The sequence below is a fragment of the Medicago sativa genome, chromosome 4, assembly GCF_051527215.1.
Source record: "Medicago sativa cultivar Bolivia chromosome 4, Bolivia_mono, whole genome shotgun sequence".
In the NCBI taxonomy this organism is placed as follows: domain Eukaryota; kingdom Viridiplantae; phylum Streptophyta; class Magnoliopsida; order Fabales; family Fabaceae; genus Medicago; species Medicago sativa.
In genome coordinates this window covers 26399935-26425426 of record NC_140752.1, presented here as the reverse complement: position 1 = coordinate 26425426, position 25492 = coordinate 26399935, and the positions used below count along the sequence as shown (strand labels likewise).

The following is a 25492-nucleotide window of genomic DNA, read 5'->3' as shown; positions in this document are numbered from 1 at the left end:
TTCATGGTTACTTAAAGGTTTTTCATTACACTTTTCTTATAGCTTCTGACATAAGAACCTGAGCTGATCTTCATAAGTTTTACACATGAACTTTGAGAGAACTGACAAGATCTTCGACACTTAAAGTGTTTAAATCTTTAGCTTCCTCAATGGCAGTCACCTTTGGTCTCCATCTGGCAGGCAAACTTCTGAGTATCTTGCTCACATGGTCAGAAGCAACATAACTCTTCTTCAGGATTTGTAGCCCAGAGACTAAGGTTTGAAACCTTGAGTACATCTCCTCAATGGTTTCATCATCCTTCATCTTGAATAGCTCATACTGATGTACAAGCAACAAAGCCTTTGCTTCTTTGACCTTCTTGGTGCCTTCGTAGTTTGAACAGAGAGAAGCAAACATAGCTTTAGCAGTGGATTTTTCACTCATCTTCATGTACTCTGTTTTAGGAATAGCAGTGGCAAGAGCTCCTCTGATAATATGATGCTTCTTGTAGAGTTTCTTCAGCTCAGGAGTATGTTTCTTTCTATCCACAACAGCTCCTTCTTCATCAAGAACTAAGTCACCAACACCATCTTCTAGTATATCCCATAGTTCTTCATCTAAGCTCATGATATAACTATAGAAGTTGGTTTTCCACCAAGAAAATTCTTCAGCATCTCCATTGAACTTTGGAACTTTTCCAACACTGGATCTTTTACTATCACTATAATCATGTGAAGCATTATTATAGCTAGTTTGACCAGGAGTAGGAGGAGGAGTAGACATGTTTTTCTCAGATCTTTGACTGTTGCACGGTTAAGTGTTACACAACAGACCAAGGCTCTAGATACCAATTGAAGGTGAGAAAAACACAAGAAGGGGGTTGAATTGTGTTTTTGAAAATTCTTCGTTTCTCTAAAAACTGAACACACTGGTCAGAAGCTAAGTGAGACAGCTTCTGAAGTGAGAATCAGAATCTAAATGCAGCGGAATAAACAGAGAGAGAGAGAGAGAAGAAGAACGACACAAAGCAATTATACTGGTTCCTTCCACAAACCGGAAGTAGTCCAGTCCCCCTTGCAGTTCCAAGGAGATTTCACTAAGAGTAATATCTGATTACAATTGCTCAAGCACACAAGCAAGAGACTTCCTTTGCTTAAGCACACAAGCAAGAGACTTCCTATGCTCAAGAACACAATCAAGAGACTTTCTGCTCAAGCACAACTGTAAGAGACTTCTAACTAAACAAAATTACACAGAAAATTGTTTAAGGTTGAACACTTGATATACAATCAGAGGTGATCACAATACAAATCAGATACAGACTCAATGACCTAAGAATTTCTAAGATATGAATTTGATACACAGAAATTCGAAGTGAATGCAGAACAATTTCAGCAGAGGTTTGGCACTTGTAAAAATGTTGAGAGTCTGTTGTTCAGCATTACCAAATCTCTAAGTCTTCACTCCTTTATATAGAGGTGTGAAAGAGACGTTGTGAAATTGCCAGCACATCAAAGAGTCGTTGTTGAAGCTTGATCTTTCACCAATGAACTTTTGCCTGATTTGGTTGTTGTCCTATGAAGAACCAATTTGAAATCCATTCCTTATCCAAAGGAACATATATGCAGGCGAAACCGTATTCTGGAGCTGTTTTCTTGTCTTGTAGCGTGGACACAAAATAGAGTAGTGGAGAAGGTGGTTGTACAGTTCGTACAAAGTACAATGTTAACACTTTTATCCAAAATTGCAAACCCATGCCTTCAAACACCTTTGAAATGACCGTTGGAAAATTCCACTAATCTTTTGTTGTGTTTTCGAATCCAATAGACAGCTTTTGCAGTGATGATTCTTCAATCCTTGAATCTTTGCAAATCCAGTTGATCTTCAGCTTCTGGTGAAATGGCTTCTGATGAGGCAGCTTCTGATAATACAGCTTCTGATACTGTGGCTTCTGGACCTCTTGTCTTCAGTAGCACTAATCTTCATGAGCACTATACTTTCTTCAGAAGCGCTTTTTCTCTTCAGTAGCACGTTGCCTTCAGGAGCATCCAAGCTTCAAAATTTTGTTGTTTCCTTTGCTCTTTATTTGCTCATTCAGAACCAATAAATGATGTAACTTTTTAATTATGGTCCTGTACACTTGAACAAATATTAGCTAGTCCAATTTACAATTTTTAATACCTTGTTATCATCAAAACTCTTTAAGGTTCATTGTTAAACACATTTTGTTCCAACAGATTCAAGGATAGCAGTTCTTGCATACAAATATGCAGATCATAGTCACATAATTCTCTTGACATGCTGCGAACCGCGAATTGGTACTTGCGTACCGGTTCGTGGTACTTTTGCGAATTGGTTCGCGTAAATTCCCCTTGTAATTCTTTAAAATTGGCGAACCGATACAAGTGACTGATGATCGAAGAAAAAGGAAGAAGATGTTGAGTAAGAGATAAAAGAGAAAGGAAAATCTCTGGTAAAGGAAATAAATTTTGTAGGAAAACGTCTTTGGAGCTTGGAAAATGAGAACTTCCTTTGCAAAATAACATTGATATAAAAGAAAAAAACAAAAGAAAAGTGAATATAAAAAAAAAGTTTGTTACAACTTGCTACTATGATTCTTGTACTTGTTAGCAATATTTTCTTGTACTTGTTTGCAATATTAAAATAGCTTACTATACTTAAAATAGTACAAGTACTACGAACCGACGCGTACCGAAGCTCTATACCCCTATGCGTACCGAATTCTTCACATGTCGCGTACCGTGAACCCGTACCCGTACCGCGTACCAGCGCGGTTGCGAATTATGTGACTATGATGCAGATATAGTGTCTTGGCAGATAAGAAATAGATGGTTCAATTGTTTGGATTACACTGACAGCATTAATTTTATAGTGTCTCATATTTATAGAGAAGAAAATGTTTGTGCTAATAGATTAGCAAACATTGGTTTATCCTTAGCTTTCTTTCAGTACTTTTATACTTTGCCTATGAAAATTAGAGAAGCTTATGTTCACAATAGACTAGGGTTGCCTAGTTAATAGTTTTCTTTTGCTTGAGGAGGTTTGGCTCCTTGCAACAATCTTCTTGTAACAATCTTCTTTTTAATATATTTTGGGCGAGTGTGCTCCTTGCACCTCACTATCCTTAAAATAAAATTATTCACTTCGTATCACTGGTCGATTTTATCTATGGATATCATACATATAAATTTTTTGGCATCCTTAATTACTGCTACTGTTACTATTATTTTTTACACATCATAAGTCTATTATTAATATTATATTCTGTTGGAACACTAGTCATTCTAGTGAAGAAAATTGGAAAGAAAAACACTATGTGTGTGGGTGTGACTTAAAAATGTCCCACATTGGAGGGTCACCCCAACTAGTAAGTGTTTATATATGGGCAAAGTGACCTCCAGGGGTGTGCCCTTGGGGTGCCCAATTTTGTGAACGGGTGAACATTTACAAAATATATATATCACGCGCGCGGCGACGCCGCCGTCCGAACGGGCTTGGGTCGTGGGTTAAAAAATGGTATATATATTTTTTGTCACTTGAAAATGTTAAATTAATTAATTAATTAATTTAATCATTATCCGTAAGCGTTACGCGTAACAAATAAATTTGTTACGGCCCGATCCAAATCGTGTATCCAGAAACTTCCGGATATATCCAATTAAGAAACAAAACGCGTTTGCTTAAGGATTAAGCAGACTTAATCCCCAAGTCACTCGTTTTTTGTTACAAACTCTCCATATAAAAGGAGAGCACGCCCCATTCATTCTACACACAAAATCTCATAGTTGATGCTTCCTGTGCGGTTTCTCTCTTCTCCCTCCGATTTGTGTTAACGAATCATTCTTCATCTTCTACTCCTTTCTGTCCCGTCGGTTTCGAATAGAGCGGTTACGTACCGTATCAAGTGGCTTCGATCAAACGATTGAACCATACCTTGAGGTGTAATTCTCGAGCGACTATATACTGTGCAGTATATACTCGTAACAGTGATCTGGGCTGTTTTATCATGGAGACGGCGTGGTTGTTAGTCTACCTTGCACAAACTAGGGTAGTGCCGCGAAACGTCTTAAAGAAAGCGACCTGGTCGTGACTCACCCAGTAATTTCGTTCGGTATATTTTAACTCGTAAAACAACAATTTTAAGACGATTCTAAAACCATGAGTACCAATAACGAAATTATTGTATCTGGAACAGCTGTCGATTTCAACAAACCGTTTAAGTTTCACGGTAGTAACTTCAAGCAGTGGCAAACAAGGATGATGTTTTTTCTAACTACGAAAAAGGTTGTCCACGTCTTGAAGGATAACATACCTGTGATACCATCGATGTCGGTTCCTATGGAAACGACTAATAACGGTAAGTCAGCAGCGGCTACAGATGCTTCTGTATCTGGTACAAATGCTGAGTTGAAAAGGCTTACTGCCGAACATGCTGAAAAGGTGAAACAGGCTGAAAAGGATATACTCCTCTGGCAAGAAGAGGATTACATGTGCAAGAATTACATATTGAACTGTCTTGCGGATCATCTATATGATCTACATCTGATTTATAAGACAGCTAAGGATGTTTGGGATGCTCTTCAGAATAAATATAACACTGAAGAGGCTGGCTCAAAGAAATTTGCTGTGAGCCGGTACCTAAACTATAAGATGAACGACGAGAAATCTGTCGAAGAACAATCTCAGGAGCTTCAGAATATAGTGTTATACCCTAATTTTGTACCTAAAAATACTAGCTCAATTCTTCTTTTCTTGCATTTCAAATCACCCAAAATATTTTTCCTTGCATTTCAAGTGATTTGAATTTGTCTCTGATCAATTGCATACTTCTCTGCATTTTATTTCAATATTGTTTGCAAAATTCATGAAAAAGGGTATTTTAGTCATTTCCTGCATTCAAACTCATTTGAGTCCTTGAAAATTGTTTGAGTCTTTCCAATTGGTTTGTATAAGTCCTTGTTTTAATTCCATGTTAAAATCCATTTCAAAAATTACATTTGAATCATTTTGAGTCAGTTTAGCCCCTAGGGGCATTTTAGTCATTTCCTGTGTTAAAATTCCTTTTAATCTTTGAAAATTGTCTCTGAGTCTTTTCATTTAACTTGTATAAACTCTTGCTTTAATTCCCTGTTAAAAAACCCATTTTAAAATTGCATTTATGTCATTTTGGGTCAGTTTAGTCCCTAGGGGCATTTTGGTCATTTCATATGAAATTTCGACAGAGAGAGGTTACTTTGAAGTACCTCATTTATGTAGTTGGTTCATTTTAGTCCTTTTGGTTTTTTATTTGGTTTCACTTTACGTTGTTTTCAAATCACATTTTTTACCCAATTTTATTTTTAATTGCATTTTGGTCCTTAAAGTCTTTACAATTTGCATTTGAGTCCTTCGAAGTTTTTTTTAAATTTGCAGTTAAGTCCTTTTGGTTCAAAAATTGTTTGTTAGTTTTTTTATTGCAGTCCAGTCCCTTTTTGTTTTAAAGTTTATTTTCAGTCCTTGTACCAGAATTGCAGATTAGCCCCTCAAGTCTTCAAAATTGCAGAAAGGACCCTATGTCCCAAATTTAGTCCAAGGCCGAATTTCTCAGGTCCAAATACAGGTGTCAACAATCCATTGGGTCTCAAGTCCACATGTCACCTATATAAAGGCCACATCACCAATTACACAGTAACAATTCCAGTCACAACTTGCCAACTCATCAAATCACAAGAAACAGAAAGAAATTTTCTCTCTCTTGGCAGTTAGATCGAAACTCAACAGAATCAAAGAACATTGTTGAAGTTCATCAAGAACTTCATCAATCTTCATCATCACCAAACCCTAACCGATTCAATTCTCTACCAAATTCATCATCAAGCACACAAAATCAACACAATCTTTCAGAAAACCAAAATCAAAATCGTTTCAATTCGAAAATCTTCATCAAATTCGGTTTAATTCGCATTTGTTCTCAGTGATTTTCTACGAAAATCATCATCATCGAACTGTTTCTTTTCTCTTCTTGCAATTCAAGTATAAAACGATCACAAGAAGAGGATTGAGGAAGAGAAGAAGAGAAATCAAAGAGGAATTGAACCGGTGACGAAGAAGAAGAGAGATTACTGATTTATTTTTGGTTCAACACTTACCAGAGGCTCAGAGAGGATTCGCAAGGTCTTTCTTCATCGTCTCACTCAAATCTCCGTTTAATTTCAGGTAAGACTCATAAAACCTTTTCGTTCTTGCTTTAAAACTTCATCGAAGACTTATATGAAAGATTAAACGATGAATCGAAATAGATTTGTGGATTTGAAGTCTTTTTCCTCAAAAAACTTTAAAAAACGTTAAAACCGAAGCTTGAATATGTAGATCTACTAAGATTCATCGTTCATATGTAAAATCTGGACTCATATTCGAAATCAGCATGAAAAGTAGTGTAGGTTAGGGTTTTGTTTTGTATTAAACGGAGAAAGTTAGGGTTCCGCCACCGGAAACTTCGCCGGCGGTGGTCAAACCCGCTGGAGAAGATGATCGGAAACCTAGTGAGAAGGGAGAGAAGTCTGAGACGTAGAGAGAGAAACGAATGGGAGAAATGAAGTGAACCGGTCCACAAACCCTTATATAAGCAGGTGAACCAGTCTGGTTCAGTCCTGGTTCACTTGTCCCTGTATCCTGGCCATTAGATCTAGGGTTTGATCCAATTGGATCAATCCAACGGCCTCTGTTGCTTCCCTGTAGATCCAGGATCCACCTCCCCTTGGGCCTGGGCTTTAGTTTGGGTTTCTTACGTTTTTCTCTATTTTCTTGCTATTTCAACATTGTTTCTTGCTGTTTACACCCCTATGTGTTCAAAAATTTTGAAAAAAATTCCAAATAAATTTCTATTAATTTTCTTGTGTTTTTTGATGAATCTTGATGCTGTTTGCATGCTGAAAATTGATTAGAGGTGTAGGAAAAATATTTTGTGTTCTTGTTAATTCAATACTTTGATTCTTGTTAAAACCTTGTTAAAAACTCTTAAGTGTTTGTGAACTTTCTTCCTTGTAGTAATTTCGGCATTTGAAACCTATCTTTTGGGATGTGGTTTCTTGCCAAAATTTACCTCAAGATTATGTGTAATCTTTTCTTACTTGTAACTCACTTTTTGTTAATATTCTTGTGAAATTATGATGTGATTTTGAGCATTGAATATTGATACATGATTGTGGCTTTAGACATATAATGTTGTGGAATAAATTTGCCTCTTCATGTGGTGTATGCTTGAGGTTTGCCTCTTCACAAGAAAATTTCTATTAATTTTCTTGTGTTTTTTGATGAATCTTGATGTTGTTTGCATGCTGAAAATTGATTAGACGTGTAGGAAAAATATTTTGTGTTCTTGTTAATTCAATATTTCGATTCTTGTTAAAACCTTGTTAAAAACTCTTAAGTGTTTGTGAACTTTCTTCCTTGTAGTAATTTTGGCATTTGAAACCTATCTTTTGGGATGTGGTTTCATGCCAAAATTTACCTCAAGATTATGTGTAATCTTTTCTTACTTGTAACTCACTTTTTGTTAATATTCTTGTGAAATTGTGATGTGATTTTGAGCATTGAATATTGATACATGATTGTGGCTTTAGACATATAATGTTGTGGAATAAATTTGCCTCTTCATGTGGTGTATGCTTGCTGTTTTGAATTAGATTTTTGTGAACCTTGTGTTGTAAATAATGTGAAGTGCTCTTGTGAAATAAAGTGCATAAAGAACTTGAAAACCTTATAATCTTTGGCATGTTGATTTTCCTTGATTCTCATGTTTCTTTCCTTGAAATAAGGCACTTAAAACTTCCTAATGTTGTGAGAATTTAGGTCTTGAACTTGCTTTAGAAGTATATTGAATTTCAAGTCCTTTTTGTCACTTTTGGTTAAGTTTGTTGGTTTACTTTACTTGCAAGTTGTAATTGCTTCACTATGAATTTGTTATTTTGTTCCTATATCATTGGTACTACTAACCCCTTTTATTTCATGTTTCATGCATTCCATAAGCTCATCTCATCTCATATTCTAGCCTAGTTTTCTCGCAATATTATATTTCTTACAAAAACTTAGCATGTAAAGAATTAGGGACTTGTAATATTACTTTCATGTCATTTACTTTTCTTGCAAGACCATAGCATGTATTTAGGCCAATGATGTAAATGACAATGGACTCTAATGATGTACACCGACACAAGCACCGACACATGCCACACATCACATGGATACTTTAGATGTATGTTTAGGGAATGTATGCCTAGATGTATGTTTAGGAGCCTTGAAACTTAGACAAAAATTCTCTTTTCAAAAAAAAAATATGAATAATATCACTCAAATCATTTTCCAAATAAACCTTGGGATCAAAATCCCATTGAATTTTCCTTTTTCTTTTCTTAAACAAAATCTTAATGAATTTTAATCATACTTGGACTTCTTTTGCAAATTGACTAATTCAACCTCACATTCTCACAATCTTATGCCCTTGAGGCCTCTCTCTCTCATTCTTCAAAATTTCATTTTCAAACTTAAAATCAACCAACAAAAATAAAAACATTTTTTGGAAGAGAACTACGATGGATTTGATCCCTTAAAAGGGTACGTAGGCAGGGAACCAATATTCCTTCAATTCTAATAAAAATAAAAATTCAAACATTCTTCTCCCTCCAATTCTTCACTTAGTAAATCTTTAGGTGTAAATAATGCTTTCAAATAACATTTAAAAATAAAGCGCGCGCGTAGAAAGTAAAGACGGTTCCTATAGGATACTATAGTCGTTATGGGTGCCTAACACCTTCCCGTAGCGAAAACAACTCCCGGACCTCGATTCTCAAGGGTTTTTCTTATTTTTCCCTTCCCAAGAAAAATGAGATATCAAAGGTTAAAATGGTTCAAACTTAATCAATGTTTGACACCGGAAAAACCAAGATAAAACAGCTAGCGACTTCACTGGGGATATTTGAGAGTTACGCCTAGTCTTTATTTTCACGCTTGCGCTTGTATTTTTACTTGCTTTTTACTTGCTTTCTTATATGAATAAGTGTTCAAATTTTTGCAAACGTGTGGGGGTGAGAATATTAAAGCCCTGCACCCGGGCTGAGTGAACTTAGGATTTAGGGGGGATATAATCGACAATTCAATCCAGGGGTTGCCTCGTGCATTGGGTTATGCGATCAATCCCACATAGCTAAGGCATTTTGGGGGTGATGTTGTTGGCGCGTGTTTATCGCATTTAGGCACTTTACTTCCATTTGTTCTATGACGCTATGAACCGTAGATAACCGAACCCATCCATGGCCATTTTCTAGGATGTAGTGCGGAGGCTAAACCGAGTGTTGTCTCGAGTTTTAGTCGTCACGCGATACTACACTCAAGTTAGACCTTCTTGCGGATAATCATGGAGCGAGTGTTCGTCTCGTGGCACCATGATATACTTGAGAGAGGTTGCGACTTGGGAACCCTTTTTAGAACCCGGTTACTATTTCCTAAAGCCCTAGTTTCACCGGACACCGTGTCCACCCATTGACTCCTTGACTTTGAATCTCAACCCTCCATGTTTTCTCCGTACTTGAAATGTGATCATGCATACATGCATAAACTTTTTCCCATGCATTTATCGAAGGGCTTAGACAAATTGAATTTGTAAACATTGTAGGAATGGGGAAGACCAAGTCCTACAAGTTCATGGAGGTTGATTTGGCTAGTTTGAGGGATCTGGCACTCAAGATTGAGGATCCGATTAGTTTCCGACATCGTCACGGGGACTTACTTACTCTTCTCCGAACTAATGTGGATGAGAAGCTTGTGCACACTCTAGTGCAATTCTATGATCGGGATAATCGGTGCTTTACTTTTCCTGACTTTCAGTTGGTACCTACTCTAGAGGCTTATTCTTCCTTGATCGGTATACCCATAGCCAAGGGAATACCTTTCACGGGTCTTGAGCATCCTCCTATTTCTTTAGTTATTGCTAAGGATCTCCACCTCATGACCTCTGAAGTCTCCAAGAATCTTGTCACTAAGGCTCGCATCCGAGGGTTCACTTCGAAGTATCTACTTGAGAAAGCCAATCTCAAAACCACTTGTCAGGACACTCTTGAGGCTATTCTTGCACTACTCATCTATGGGCTTATTCTCTTTCCAAATCTTGACGACTTCGTGGATATGAATGCAATCATGATCTTCCGTTCCAAGAATCCGGTTCCTACTTTGCTAGCTGACACATACCATGCTATTCACGACCGATCCTTCAAGGGTCGTGGGTACATTCTTTGCTGTATACCTCTCCTCTATAGGTGGTTTATTACGCATCTTCCGAAGTCTTTCCATGATAATCCAGAGAATTGGTCTATTTCACAGCGGATTATGGCTCTCACCCCTAATGAGGTGGTTTGGCTCACTCCCGCAGTTAAGGTCAAGGAAATTATCTTTGGTGGTGGAAAGTTTCTTAATGTACCTCTTCTTGGTACCCGGGGTTGAATCAACTATAACCCGGAGCTCGCTTTGCGACAATTTGGTTTCCCGATGAAAGATAAGACCATCTACCTTGCTACATCTCCTTACTTCTTCCATTACTCCAATGCCCCTACCGGGATAAGAGAAGACTTCATAGAGGCTTGGCCCAAGATTCGGAAGAAAGATGTGAAGCATATGGGTGTGAGATCCGGTATTTCTCATGAGGCTTATACTCAATGGGTAATAAACCAAGCTGAGAAGATTGGCATGCCTTACCCCGCCATGAGATATGTGTCCTCATCTACACCATCCATGCCTTTGCCTCTACCTTTGCCTACTCAGGAGATGTATCAGGAGCATCTAGCTATGGAGAGCCGAGAGAAGCGTCAGTGGAAGGCTAGATACTATGAGGCTGAGAATTTGATCATGACTTTGGATGGAAAGGATGAGCAGAAGACTCATGAGGTCTTGACATTGAAGAGGGAATTAGCTAAGGCTAGAAAAGAAATTGAAGAAAAGGATAGGTTGCTTATGAGGGATTCCAAAAGGGCTAGGGGTGCCCGTGACTTCTATGCCCGATATTGCAGCTATGAGTCTGAGTCTGAGCCTGAGGATGATCCTTCTACTTCCTATGCTTGAGGATTCCTGTTTCCAGTTGTTGTTTACATTTCAAAGTTTATCCCTTGGCTTGGCATTTCAAAGGGAATTTTCTTGTAAAACTACATTGTTGCTTGTTTGTTCCCCATTTATGTTAATTGTTGTGTAGTGATGTTTACAAACTTCTAATTTGCCTAAAACCCTTTGATAACACAAAAAAGAGTCTTTTTGCATATGCATTTACACATTTCATGCATCATATGCATTCATTGGTCACAAAAAACTTCCCTGGTGCTCATTGTCTCCTGGTTTTTCCGTCGCAGTCTGAAAGGTGGCTCGTGCTCGCAAGGTTTACCAACCAGCTAGAGTTCATCAGACAAGATTGTATAAGAGAAAAAATATGGCTAACTTTGAGGAAGAAAATGCTCAGCTCCGTGCCGAATTGGCTGCTATGAAAGAAGACTTGGCTAAGGCTCATGACACTATGTCTACCTTGCTGGCTGCACAAGAACAACCAGCCACGTCTGTCCCGGCTTCTACTGAAGGGATTCCATCTATCCCACTGTCTACTGTGGCTTCTGATGCTCGCTTTGTTATGCCCAATGGGCGTCCTTATGGACTCTCAGCCTTCTATGCTCCAAATATTGCAGCCGGTGTTTCTGGTGTTGCCAATCAAGGACAAATCCCTGCAACAAACTTTGCTTCTGCAAATACTTCCATGCCTCAAGTGACTGCTGTTGTTACCAATCCTGTTGTACACACCGTACCTCAGGTAATTGATGTTGACACCCCACGCGGACAAGACCCCGCAATGGAGGCTATGAAGGAACAATTAAGAGAGCTAGCTGGAGAACTCCGTGAGGTCAAGGCTAGCCGTGGGAACGGTTTTTCTGCTAAGGCTCGTGATCTGTGTTTGGTATCCCAATTTGAGATTCCTAAGAAGTACAAAATGCCAGATTTTGAAACATATAATGGGTCTTCTTGTCCACATAGCCACGTCATCCGGTACGTCCGGAAAATGGCCAATTACGCAGACAATGATGCACTGATGATCCATTGCTTCCAGGATAGTCTGACTGAAGATGCGGCGGACTGGCACACCAGTTTGAGTAAAGACAATATCCATACTTTTGAGGAACTAGCTGCTGCTTTTGAAAGTCATTATGAGTTTAACACCCGCTTGAAGCCGAATAGGGATTCTCTTAAGTCTTTGTCTCAGAAGACAGATGAAACCTTCCGTGAATATGCTCAGAGGTGGAGAGGGGCAGCTGCCCGTGTTTCTCCTCGGCTTGATGAGGAAGAACTGACACAGACATTCCGTTAATCAAACAATATTCAAATAAAAATAGATGTAGGGAATATATATAATTTTTTTTGAATATGAACCTTCCAATGGATTTGAAATTCAGCAATTGTCCAATTCTTTCGATACAGTAGTCAACACAAGTATATAATGATTTTGAGCACTGTAAAGAAGAAAGAAAAGGGTACATTAAGGAACAATACAACACCTAGATGAACAAAATAATCATTTTATAGTTCCACATTGAACCTGAACTAAACAATTTCATTAGACAGTATTAGCAATCTTGAAAAACACAAAATCCATTGCATCCATTTCTTTGCAAGGGGCAGAATCTTTTGCCTTTTGAAAATAGACAAAACCGTTCTTGATTTCCCATTCAGGGTGCTCCTCCTTAAAACATTACTACAATACTAATGATTTTTCTTAAACTCTATAATTTGATCTCGAACCGAGTTTCGAACATGATTCATCTCAGATGAGGAAGCTATATTTAAATTTTGAGATGAATCCAAATTAACTGGTCTACGATAATCATCATGATCAAGGGTTATGTCTTCATCCTCATACCGATTGAAATCGACGTCCATATCAGCATTCCTTCTAATAAAGTTATGTATAACCATTGTTGCAACAACGACTTCAACTTGTGTCTTAATTGTGAATTTAGGCATGCGTCGTAAAATTGCAAATCTATTCTTCCATACACCAAAAGTTCTTTCTATTGTGCACCTTAAACTTGAGTGATAATAATTGAATACCTCGTTGTTATTTTCAAACCCATGGGAACGCCGAAAATCAGGGAGGTGATAACGTTCACATCTGTATGGACCAAGATACCCCATCGGTGTTGGATAACCGGCATCCACCAAATAATACATACCTAAAAATAAATTAAATTATAAATTGTAAAGAATAATACTAATAAATAAGTTGTAAAGGATAATATTAATACCTGGAGGAGGATGTGGAAAATTTAGATTTGCATTTGTGAGAGCATGGTCAAAAACACGAGCATCATGGGCAGTACCTTCCCATCCAGCTAAAACAAAAGTGAAGCACATGTTCCAATCACATACAACCATTACATTTTGTGTCGGATATCCCTTTCGTCCAATAAATCTAGTTTGGTCACTGGCACTAACCACACAGGGAATATGCGTACCATCGGTTGCTCCTATAACATTCTTAAAAAATGGCCAATATCGTGGATCATTTTGAATTTTTGCATGACTATCAATAAACAAAGGATCTTGAGGCTTTATATATTCGATGGACAAACTCAAGCAAGCAACTAACACATCATGAAAACGTCTACTCACAGTTTCTCCTAAGTGTTGGAACCTTTCTTGAATCATTCTGTTACCCACTCCATGTCCAACAACAAGTAAGAACATTGCAACCATCTCTTCTACCCCTATGTGATTAGTGGGCTTTAAACCATGATCAACTAATTTAGTGCAAAGTTTATGAAAAATAGGTTTTTCCATTCGAAACATCTCATAACAATGAGTTGGATTCCCTTGTAACACTTCTTTCACCCATGCATGCCCTGTTAGCTCACTAGTTCTACATGGCTCTTTACATAAATGTTTCATGCCATACTCACCCATCAGCGCAGCCACTAAAGAAGCTTGTTCAAAAAATTCATCGTCTTCATTTGATTCTTCATTCCAATAGTTCATTTTGCAATGAGATTTGGCTACTGTCAAAGGTAAACAATTAGTAAGAAAAAACAAAAAAAAATTAATTTACTATATCAGGAGCTATCTTGAATGTCACACAATCTAAAACATGCTTTAAAACATAAGAAATCATAAGAAACATGACAATTATCCAAACAATCAGAAATCATGGCATTTGAATCTATTGTGCAGGAGCTTTGTAGAAGAAATCATGACAATTAGACAAATATAGTGCAGGAGCTTTGTAGAAGAAATTAATTATCCTGTCAGCCATCTATTGTATTTTTACTCGGATTACATATACTTGTCTGCATTGTTTTTGCATCTTATTTGACATATGTGTCTTTATTGTGTACATTCAGAACTATTTATTTCTGCATTCAGAACTATCCTGTCAGCCATCTTCTGTGTTTTTTATTATGATCTTATCTTTGTAACTATATATTTCTGCATAAGTTACTAGCAAGGTACTAGCAAGTGCAGAAATTTACTAGCAAGTGCAGAAGGTACTAGCAAGGTACTAGCAAGTGCAGAAGGTACTAGCAATGTATTATAGACAAATATAGTGCATAATATAGTGCAGAAATCATAACAATGCAAATAACTGCAACCTAAAACAAATATAGTTCAGAATATAGTGACAAATATAGTGCAGAATATAGTGCAGACATCATAACAGCTTTGCAAATAACTATGATCAGGACAACATAAGTGAACCAAAAATACAAGCATAATTATCACACAACATAAGTCTTCATTAAGGGATATAAACATTACATAAGTTACTAGTACTTCATAACAGTACTTCATAGTTACTACCACTTCTTACATTACTTCCTAATTGAAGGAAAAACATAACAGTACTTCATAGTTACTAGTGCTTCCTAGATTATTTCTTAATTTAAAGACAACAGAACATGACAACATTAAAGACTAAACATAATAGTACTTCATAGTTACTAGTACTTCGTAGATTACTTCTTAATTCATAGTACTTCCTAGCTTAATTCCCATACATCCTAGTCACACAGGTTAGTCATGAATGGCAGTGGGTTTTCAATTGTATGCTTAAGCCAATTCAACCTCTTCTCCTCTGAACCTCGTAGGGAAATAAACATCTCCTTTGCAGGCTTTAACATCAGCAAGTTGCAACACCGAGCATGCAAATAAAGATCATTTGAGACTTCATCCATGGTGTGAAGCTCAGCCATCACTTCACCAATAGATGCATTACCAGCAACATCATTGCGAGAACGACATGTCTCTGCAATTAAACTCACAGCTTCAGCTATCTTTGATGATGCACTTGCTTTTTTCTTACTTGGCTTGTCTGCTCTAACAGCTCTTTTCCTTTTCTCACCACTCTTTTGACCATCGGTTTTTTGTGAAGAATTCAACCCAATATTTGCAAATTCAGTTGTTGCTCCAACACTTGCATCCTCACTATCGCCAGATCCTTCTGCAGCCACTGCCTCATCATCATCATCATTATCATCATTTTCAAACACACATGGCAATACCCCACATGATGGTGCCCAAGTGTACTCTCCATTAGCCACTACATCCTTAAAAAGTGTGGTTAACTCACTAGCGAATGGAAGCCCCTTGTTCCTAAATTTTTCATAAAGAGGGTTTTCCTGCATTTTCATAACTCACATCATATAAGAAACTCAAGTATACATATCTAAGGCTTACGTAATAACAATTTTTTCTATTACATACCAGCTGTTTGGTCTCCCACCACTCATCAGGTGCTACAACAGTGTTGTTCACAGGATCCCACCCTAATCCAGTTTCTCTCCCAAATAAGTTATACCATGCTCTCCAATCCTTTCTCAGACTGTCATACCTATTCTTTAGTTGAGCCTTCTCATACTTCATTCCGGTTAAATCATGAAATCAGACCCTAATATTTTTCCACCCTTTTTTTGAAAAGCTCGTACCAACACATTCTCTATTGGAGACTTGCTCCAAACATGCTTTCACAAAGTTTTCAGTTGACTTATAATCCCAAATAACTTTTGTTTTCTGCCCCCATCATTAGGTGAGGAGGAACCCACAACATTTTTCTTGGTATTCACCATTCTATGTAAACAAGGTTAAATATAAATCTATTTGAATCAAACCTATATTCAAATAACCACTTATATATGAGGTGAAAAGAGTAACTAAAGTCTGCACCAATCAATGACAGCAAAACACTAATAAAAACTGAACCAAAATATTGGAGAATAAAGTCAAATAACCAAGCATTAATATCATATCTGCATATATCATGCAAACCTGATATGTTTTGATGAAGTTTCCTACATTAGATGGTTTGTTATTAATTGTATATCATTCTTAAGGTTTACAATCAGTTGTCAACACTTTAAAATATATGTGCAGCGAAATATTTTGCTTCTTGTACACATGCTTTTATCACTGTTGTATATATGTGCAGTTTATTACCTTTGGATTGGAAGTGCTTATTACTTTTATCAACAGAAACATCATAACAGCAAGAAATGCACCAAAAACTAAACCATAATAATAGCAAAACTAAAGAAAAACTTAAAATTTATTTTCAAACTCCATCAATATCATTATCATTTTAAAAGCAAAACAAAGAAGCAATCATAATTAAGTTTAAGGAAAACAAAGAAAAACAATATTTATTCATTCATTCATTTTATCAAACACATCAAATGCATTGTTATCATAACTGAATAAATGGATAAAGAGGAGAATTTGAGCTTACTTTGAGCTATCCAACACTGCTGCTATTTGGAACTTTGCTTAATTTCCTTTTCTTGCGTGCTTGAGAGAATGAAAAGGGTTAGAGATGAGGCAACATATATAAAGAAGTTTTGAGGTAGGTGAACCGATTGATTTTGATCTGTAAAATTAAATATGATGAAAGGAATTAGAGTTTAATGAAGTTATGATATGGTTGAAAAAAACAGCTTTGTCTTTAATTTTTGATAGGAGATTAGGATTCAGATAAGCAAGAAGTTATGATATAGGTGAAAAAAACAGCTTTGTAAAATTCAGATAAACATGAGTTATGATGTAAGGTGAGAAGTTAGTTGAGAATCAAGGGTAAAAAAGAGAAATTGGAGGAATACAAACCTACGGTTGTGAAAATTGATTTGTAGAAGCTATGAATTGCAGCTTCATTGAAAATCGATTCTGATGATGCAAACTTGCGGCGACGGTGGAAGGGTGAGGAGAGCCAAACAACGTGAAAGCGCTTTGAGGAAGTTAGACGTGTGTTTACCCTTTCCCACCGGGTAACCAAACATGTACTTAGTTTCTGGTTTTTTATTGAATACGGCTGGTTTTGAACAAATCATAGCATGTGATATGTACTCTATTACTAAGGATGGGGTTTTTGTTGGGAAAGGGTATGCTACTGATGGTATGTTTAAGTTGAATCTTATGAATAAAATTTCTCCTTCTTCTTATATGTTGTGTGATTTTAATATTTGGCATGCACGACTCTGTCACGTTAATAAATGAATCATTTCTAATATGAGCAATCTCGGTTTAATTTCTAAGTTATCTTTGAATGAATTTGAAAAATGTCAATTTTGTAGTCAAGCAAAAATAACAAAATCTCATAAATCTGTAATAAGAGAAACCGAACCATTTGAATTAGTACATTCTGATATATGTGAACTTGATGGTAACTTGACTAGAAACGGGCAAAGATACTTTATAACTTTTATCGATGATTGCTCTGATTACACTTATGTGTATTTAATGAAAAACAAAAGTGATGCGCTTGATATGTTTAAAATATTTGTCAAAGAAATTGAAACTCAATTCAATAAAAGAATCAAGCGCGACAGAGGCACTGAATATTTCTCACACACATCCAATGGGTATTATAAAGAGCACGGAATCATTCATGAAACAACTGCACCTTACTCTCCTGAGATGAACGGTAAAGCGGAAAGAAAAAATAGAACCTTTACCGAGTTAGTAGTTGCCATCATGCTTAATTCTGGTGCAGCGCCTCATTGGTGGGGGAAAATTTTATTAACTGTTAGCTATGTGCTAAATAGAGTACCTAAAACTAAGAACAAAATTTCTCCTTATGAAATTTTGAAGAAAAGACAACCAAATTTGTCTTACATTCGAACATGGGGCTGTCTAGCCTATGTAAGGATTCCTAATCCCAAGAGAGTCAAACTAGCAAGTAGAGCCTATGAATGTGTATTCATTGGGTATGCCTTGAACAGTAAAGCATACATGTTTTATGACCTAAAGGCTAAGGTGATCATAGAATCAAATGACGCCGATTTCTATGAAACAAAATTTCCCTTTCTATCAAGAGATAGTGGGGGTAATAGTGGGGGCGCAAATATGAACACTACACCTGATCACTCTCCGGTGATTAGGGATAGTGATAAGAACATCATAACTGATGTAACAGAACTTCGAAGAAGTAAGAGAGCAAGAACTGCTAAAGAGTATGGACCTGAATATGTGGTCAATACATTAGAAGAGGATCCATCAAATTGTCTTCCTTGGATGCAGGCTTATGGCAAGAAGCCATAAATGATGAAATGGATTCTCTACTGTCTAATGAAACATGGCACTTGACTGAACTGCCTCCAGGCTGCAAACCAATAGGTTGTAAATGGATTTTGAAAAAGAAACTGAAACCTGATGGAACTGTTGATAAATACAAGGCACGCCTTGTAGCCAAAGGTTTCAGACAAAGAGAAAATATATATTTTTTCGATACCTACTCACCAGTTACTCGAATCACATCCATAAGGGTACTAATTTCCTTGGCTGCTGTTTATAACTTGATCGTACACCAAATGGATGTGAAAACTGTTTTTTTGAATGGTGAGTTGGAAGAAGAAATCTATATGGAACAACCTGAAGGTTTTGTAGTTCATGGACAGGAAAGCAAAGTCTGTAAGTTAGACAAATCTCTGTATGGTCTAAAACAAGCCCCTAAGCAATGGCATGAAAAGTTTGACAACTTAATGATTACGAATGAGTTCAAAGTGAATGAAAGTGACAAATGTATCTACTACAAGTTTGATAAAAACATTTGTACTATCATATGTCTATATGTAGACGACCTACTCATATTTGGGTCAAACATTCCTGCCATAAATTATGTGAAATCACTGTTTAGTAACAACTTTGATATGAAGGACCTAGGAGAAGCTGACGTAATTCTTGGCATCAAGATTACTAGATCAGATAAAGGAATTTCCTTGGACCAGTCTCATTACGTTGAGAAGATATTAAGGAAATACAACTACATTGATTGTAAACCTGGAAGCACACCCTATGATCCAAGTGTAAAACTTTTTAAGAACACTGGAGATGGTGTTAGACAAACTGAATATGCGAGCATCATTGGTAGTCTCAGATATGCCACTGATTGTACTAGACCCGACATTGCCTGTGTCGTGGGACTCTTATGCAGATTTACAAGTAGGGCAAGCAAGGAGCATTGGCATGCTATTGAGAGAGTCATGAGATACCTAAAAGGGACCATGACATTAGGACTGCATTATCAAAAATATCATGTTGTACTTGAAGGGTACAGTGATGCAGATTGGAACACCTTGTCAGATGATTCCAAAGCGACCAGTGGCTATATATTTAGCATAGCTGGAGTAGCTGTTTCTTGGAAGTCTAAGAAACAAACTATCTTGGCTCAGTCCACAATGGAATCTGAGATGATAGCACTAGCTACTGCTAGTGAAGAAGCAAGTTGGCTAAGATCCTTGCTAGCTGAAATCCCTTTATGGGAGAAACTGTTGCCAGCTGTGTTAATTCATTGCGATAGTACCGCGGCTATTGCAAAGATTAAGAATCGTTATTACAATGGTAAGAGACGACAGATAAGACGAAAACACAACACGATTAGAGAGTTTATCTCTAATGGAGCGGTTAGAGTTGATTTTGTACGTACGAATGAAAACTTAGCTGACCCTTTGACGAAAGGACTTAATAGAGAGAAAGTCTGAGAAACATCCAGTAGGATGGGACTAATGTCTATAGCCCACTGAATGATGGTAACCCGACCTATATGACTGGAGATCCAAAGATTTAGGTTCAATGGGTAAAAACAAGTCATGAAGTGGTAGAACATGCTATGAGAGAAAGAATATAGAAAGCATGATCCTGCAGCAAAAGAAGGATGAGGTAATAGTAACTCTTAATGAGATCTATACTCTATGTTGAGTGGGGTACGCAGCTACATGAGTACCCTTGATAGACTCACCTATATGAATGTGGAACTTAGGCCAGTCCTATGGAATTTTGAGGCAGAATTCCTAGAGCATTCATTAAAACCGGGATACACGTGCAGGGCCTTAAAATGCACGGGCTTTTAGAATACACCTATGAAAAGGTTTGTGTGTGGATTCTATGTCTGAGATAGAGTTCAATGTTGTAAGCAACTCTTGTTAAATCAGAATACCTTCCACTATGCAAAGGTTCAAGTTGTTGGCGACACCTTTGTATATTAGTAAATCTTATGGAAACATTTTACGTTATTTCTCGAAACCATTTTGAAGTCAAGTGGGGGATTGTTGGAGCACTAGTCATTCTAGTGAAGAAAATTGGAAAGAAAAACACTATGAAAGAACTAGTGTGTGGGTGTGACTTAAAAATGTATCACATTGGAGGGTCACCCCAACTAGTAAGTGTTTATATATGGGCAAAGTGACCTCCAAGGGTGTGCCCTTGGGGTACCTCCAAGTGTTTATATACGACGCCGCCGTCCGTCCGACCGACCGGCCGGGCGTGGGTCGTGGATTAAAAAATGATATATATATTTTTTGTCACTTGAAAATGTTAAATTAATTAATTAATTAATTTAATCATTATCCGTAAGCGCTACGCGTAACAAATAAATTTGTCACGATCCGACCCAATTAAGAAACAAAACGCGTTTGCTTAAGGATTAAGCAGACTTAATCCCCAAGTCACTCGTTTTTTGTTACAAACTCTCCCTATAAAAGGAGAGCACGCCCCATTCATTCTACACACAAAATCTCACAGTTGATGCTTCCTGTGCGGTTTCTCTCTTCTCCCTCCGATTTGTGTTAACGAATCATTCTTCATCTTCTACTCCTTTTTGTCCCGTCGGTTTCGAATAGAGCGGTTACGTACCATATCGAGTGGCTTCAATCAAACGATTGAACCATACCTTGAGGTGTAATTCTCGAGCGACTATATACTGTGCAGTATATACTCGTAACAGTGATCTGGGCTGTTTTATCCTGGAGACGGCGTGGTTGTTAGTCTACCTCGCACAAACTAGGGTAGTGCCGCGAAACGTCTTAAAGAAAGCGACCTGGTCGTGACTCACCCAGTAATTTCGTTCGGTATATTTTAAGTCGTAAAACAACATATTCATTTGTTCTTTTTATTCCTTTATATAGTGTGTTATTTTTAATAACTAATTGCTGATTTTTGTTATTAAAAAAATCCTTTATTTTAAGGACAAAATTTTGTTGCATTTTCCTTGCATGCTTTTCTTGTGGTTCTTCACATAATTAAAATTCATTTTTTGTGATTATGGATTTGAGAAATCATTGGTAGTTGTGATTATTTTATGTGAAGTACCACACGGAAAGCATTTAAGAAAATACACCTAAGTTTTATCCTTATTTTGATTCTAACAAGAAACTTATATTTTCTTAGATGTTTTTCATATGGTTCATAAATAAACCACCCACGAAAAGTGTATTTTTAGCTAAGAATCATATGAAAAACACATAAAAAGTTAACATGAGTTCAGTCCTTATTTCAAACTATTTATTCGTTTCTCAGTTTTTTCCTTCATTACATTTCATTTTAAATTATATTTTATTTAGCATAGATTTTTCAAATTTAATAAATAATTCATTCATTATCCAAATATTAAATTGATAGAGAAATATTTAGACGATTAATTGGTTAAATTATTTATTTATCAATTTCATATAATTATAAATAAATAATTCTGTTTGCCTGCATGTGCTCATTATTTTCATTCTAAACATGCACTCTTGATAATTTTTCAACTTAGATAACTAGGATTTATTTATTTTATATCTTAAGTAGTTTCTTTAAAAATTCGATACCTGGTCCAATGATCGACTAACCTGAGGGTCCAATTCCACGATTCGTTTGTGGGGCCCAATTTAAATCCATATTTTAGGTAGATATTAATCGTTTATTTAACAAGTTACGACCACAAAAAAATTACGTGTTATTATATGAGCAATCTTTTTCTTTTATTACTTATAAATTATATGTACTTTCAATAAATATTAAACATATAAATTATATGTATTTTCAATAAATATTAAACATACTAGCGAAAAGACGGACACTCACGTGTCCGTCTTTCCGCTCTTCTTATTGCGTTAACGGCTTAACGCGTGTAAATTATGAACTGTATTTTATACGAAATTTTGGTTAAAATTATAAGTGTAAATATTTGTGATTTTTAAATTGTAACAAATCAAAAAAAATCTTGTTTATTTTTATCAATGACAGTAGTAATTTAACAAGTATAATATACATCCTTATATATTTTAATACCACAAACAATATAACGTTAATATAGAAAAATTTGTTTAAGGTTATAATTTGAATTATAAAAAATGAAACTCAAAATCTTTATCCCCTTCATATATAATATCGATAATATTTTTTTTTTTAAAGGAAAAGGAAACTTGCTAATAGCAAGCCCCATAGAAATATATTTAACAACAAAAAGAAGACAAAGAGGGGGGACATTAACCAAAACCCTCAAAACATCAACAAAATCTGAAACTAGGCATGCCTAGTTTGTTTCTAGTAATCTCTGTCATAATATTAGTAGGAATATGATCCCAGCAAATATGAGTTTGCAGAGAGAGACCTATATTAGCCAAAGTATCAGCACATTGATTTCCTTCTCTATAAATATGGGATACAAAAAAATTAGAAAAAGATATCTTATACAAGCAGTTCTCCCATCTGTTCCTAAGTTGCCAAGGAATTATTTTAGAAGATTTGAAGGCAAGAGTTACCAAAGTTGAATCTGTTTCTAACCAAAGGTGATTCCACCCTTTTTGAGAAGCTATTTCAATGGCAATCATGGCTCCCTGAAGCTCAGCAGATAAAGAGTTTGTGATTCCAAGATTGTAAGCGAACGCACCAACCACATCTGCAGACGCATTTCTAAACACTCCTCCACAGGCTGATTGGCCAGGATTGCCATGGGAGGCACCATCAATATTGCATTTTATCCAATTCATTACCGAAGGGTGCCAAAGAACTTCTTTAATTTTTGGCGCATTTCCAAAGTTTCTCCTTACTGAGAAAGCTCCCAGAATGACAAATTCTGAAACGGAAGAATGAGCTTTTAAAGATGAATTATTACCTGACATGGATGTGCCTGAGATGATTAAATTTATTGCATTTCTGACATCCACCGATTTGTTTGAGAATCTTTTTTGGTTTCTGCTGAACCAAATTAGATTAACACAATAAGTCACAGCCGCAAGAATTACCAATCTGCATAGAGGAGACCAACCTCTATTATAAAGCTCAACAATTTCTATTACTGAAGAGAAGTTGCAAGAGATATTGATGATAGAACTCAACCAACTCCAAATTCTTCTAGCAAAAGAACATTCAATAAAAAGATGATCAGCAGATTCTTCATATAAATTACAAAGGCTGCACATGGAGGGAATATGGCAGCCCCTTGCGCTGAGATTATCATCTGTAGGAAGCTTGTTTAACAGGCATCTCCATAGCATTAGAGTTTTGGAAGGAGGAATGTTCTGATGCCAAATGAATTTTGCCCAGGATACACTTTGATCTATAGGAGAATGAAAAGTGTAAGCATCTTTGAATGATAGATCACCATTTTGAGAAGGTTTCCACACCAATCTGTCCTCTTTTTCAATCAAAGGAATTGTGACTTTATGCAGAATTGTAAGCATGTTTGGAAATAAATGTAAGACACAGTTGGGCACTGACCAATTGGAATCGACAATAAACATGTCCACAGTTGAAGAAAGAGAATTGTGAATGGTATGTGTGATCTGTAAGGTTTCAACCAAAGGTTCTCCACACCAATTGTCTGACCAGAAACTGATGTTTTTACCATTTCCAAGATTCCAAAAAGAGTTGCTTATGATCTCAGGAATTTTGTGTTTGATGCTGCTCCATATAGAAGAATAAACATGATAAGAGATCGGATGTTTACCTTTTAAAACTCTATTTCTCAGAAATTGGGCCCAATGATGATCTGACTGGTAAAGCTCCCAACATAACTTCAAATTGGCTCCTTCATTTATACTAGATAGTGATCTTATTCCAAGTCCTCCTTCTTTTAAAGGTGAGCAGACTTGTTTCCAAGATACTGTAACTAGTTTTCTTTGATTCACATCCCCAGCCCAGATGAAGTTTCTCATCCATCTTTCCACATCCTTGATGAGCTTGACTGGCCAAGAATAAATTGATATGCAGTGAATTAACATGGATTGAACTACACTTTTGACAAGTTGGACTCTTCCAGCAATTGAGAGTAGAGATGCTTTCCAGGAAGATAATTTTGATTTCACTCTATCAGCATAAGGTTGAAGATGGACAGTTTTAGGTTTCCCTCTAAAGATAGGAACACCTAAGTATGTAAAAGGTAAAGAACCAATGTTGAATCCAGTTGAATCAGCAAAGTTCAGAAGCCTATGGTGATTGATAGAGCCAGCATATATGAATGATTTGTTTGGATTGACATATTGACCTGAGTTCATAGCATATTGCTGGAAAAGGTGAGTAAGGTTTTGAATATTAGAATTTGTACCTTTACAAAACAACATTATGTCATCAGCATAAAGAATTATCGATAATATTATTGTTCCTATTGTAGTGGAATATTTTCTATTTTAATGGGGTTAAATTTTTTAATTAAAATTAATATTATTAAAGGATAAAATAGTAAATAAAATAGTATAAATGAAGGGTAAAATAGGTAATGAAAAAGTCATCCCAAACTCATGTATTTCATGCCTCTTTATATATATATATATATATATATATATATATATATATATATATATATATATATATATATATATATATATATATGGGTTATGATAGAAGACACCTTTTGTGAAGGTGTCTTTTATCAAAGTTATAACTAAAAAAGTGAAAATCACACCTTGAGGTGTGACTTGATAAAAGACACCACACTACTTTTTATGAAGGTGGCTTGTAACATAACCCTATATATATATATATATATATATATATATATATATATATATATATATATATATATAGTATAGATAACCGAAACACTAATGTTATTGACAATTTTTTCAATTTAGATTACTACGATTTATTTATTTTAATCTTTAAGCAGATATTAATAGTTTATTAATAAAATACGGGTAATAATATGAGTAATCTTTTTCCTTTTATAACTCCCAAGTTATATGAGCTTTTAAT

The 25492-nt window shown here is 36.1% G+C and overlaps 2 protein-coding genes across 2 annotated transcripts; both read right to left on the bottom strand.

Annotated features, from left to right (window-relative positions):
• Positions 1–12494: 12494 nt before the first annotated feature.
• On the bottom strand, positions 12495–17422 carry LOC146927332 (uncharacterized). Its single transcript, XM_085700620.1, has 4 exons — positions 17147–17422; positions 16776–16913; positions 13306–14055; positions 12495–13233 (listed from the first exon to the last, which is right to left on the bottom strand). The coding sequence occupies exons 3-4, from the start codon at positions 14033–14035 to the stop codon at positions 12764–12766; spliced, it is 1200 nt and encodes a 399-aa protein (XP_085556746.1). The 5' UTR covers positions 14036–14055; positions 16776–16913; positions 17147–17422; the 3' UTR covers positions 12495–12763.
• Positions 14770–16293, bottom strand: LOC146927333 (uncharacterized). The gene is made up of 2 exons (XM_085700621.1): positions 15758–16293; positions 14770–15672 (listed from the first exon to the last, which is right to left on the bottom strand). Exons 1-2 carry the CDS (start codon positions 15914–15916, stop codon positions 15055–15057), a joined length of 777 nt encoding a protein of 258 aa, XP_085556747.1. The 5' UTR covers positions 15917–16293; the 3' UTR covers positions 14770–15054.
• Positions 17423–25492: the final 8070 nt, after the last annotated feature.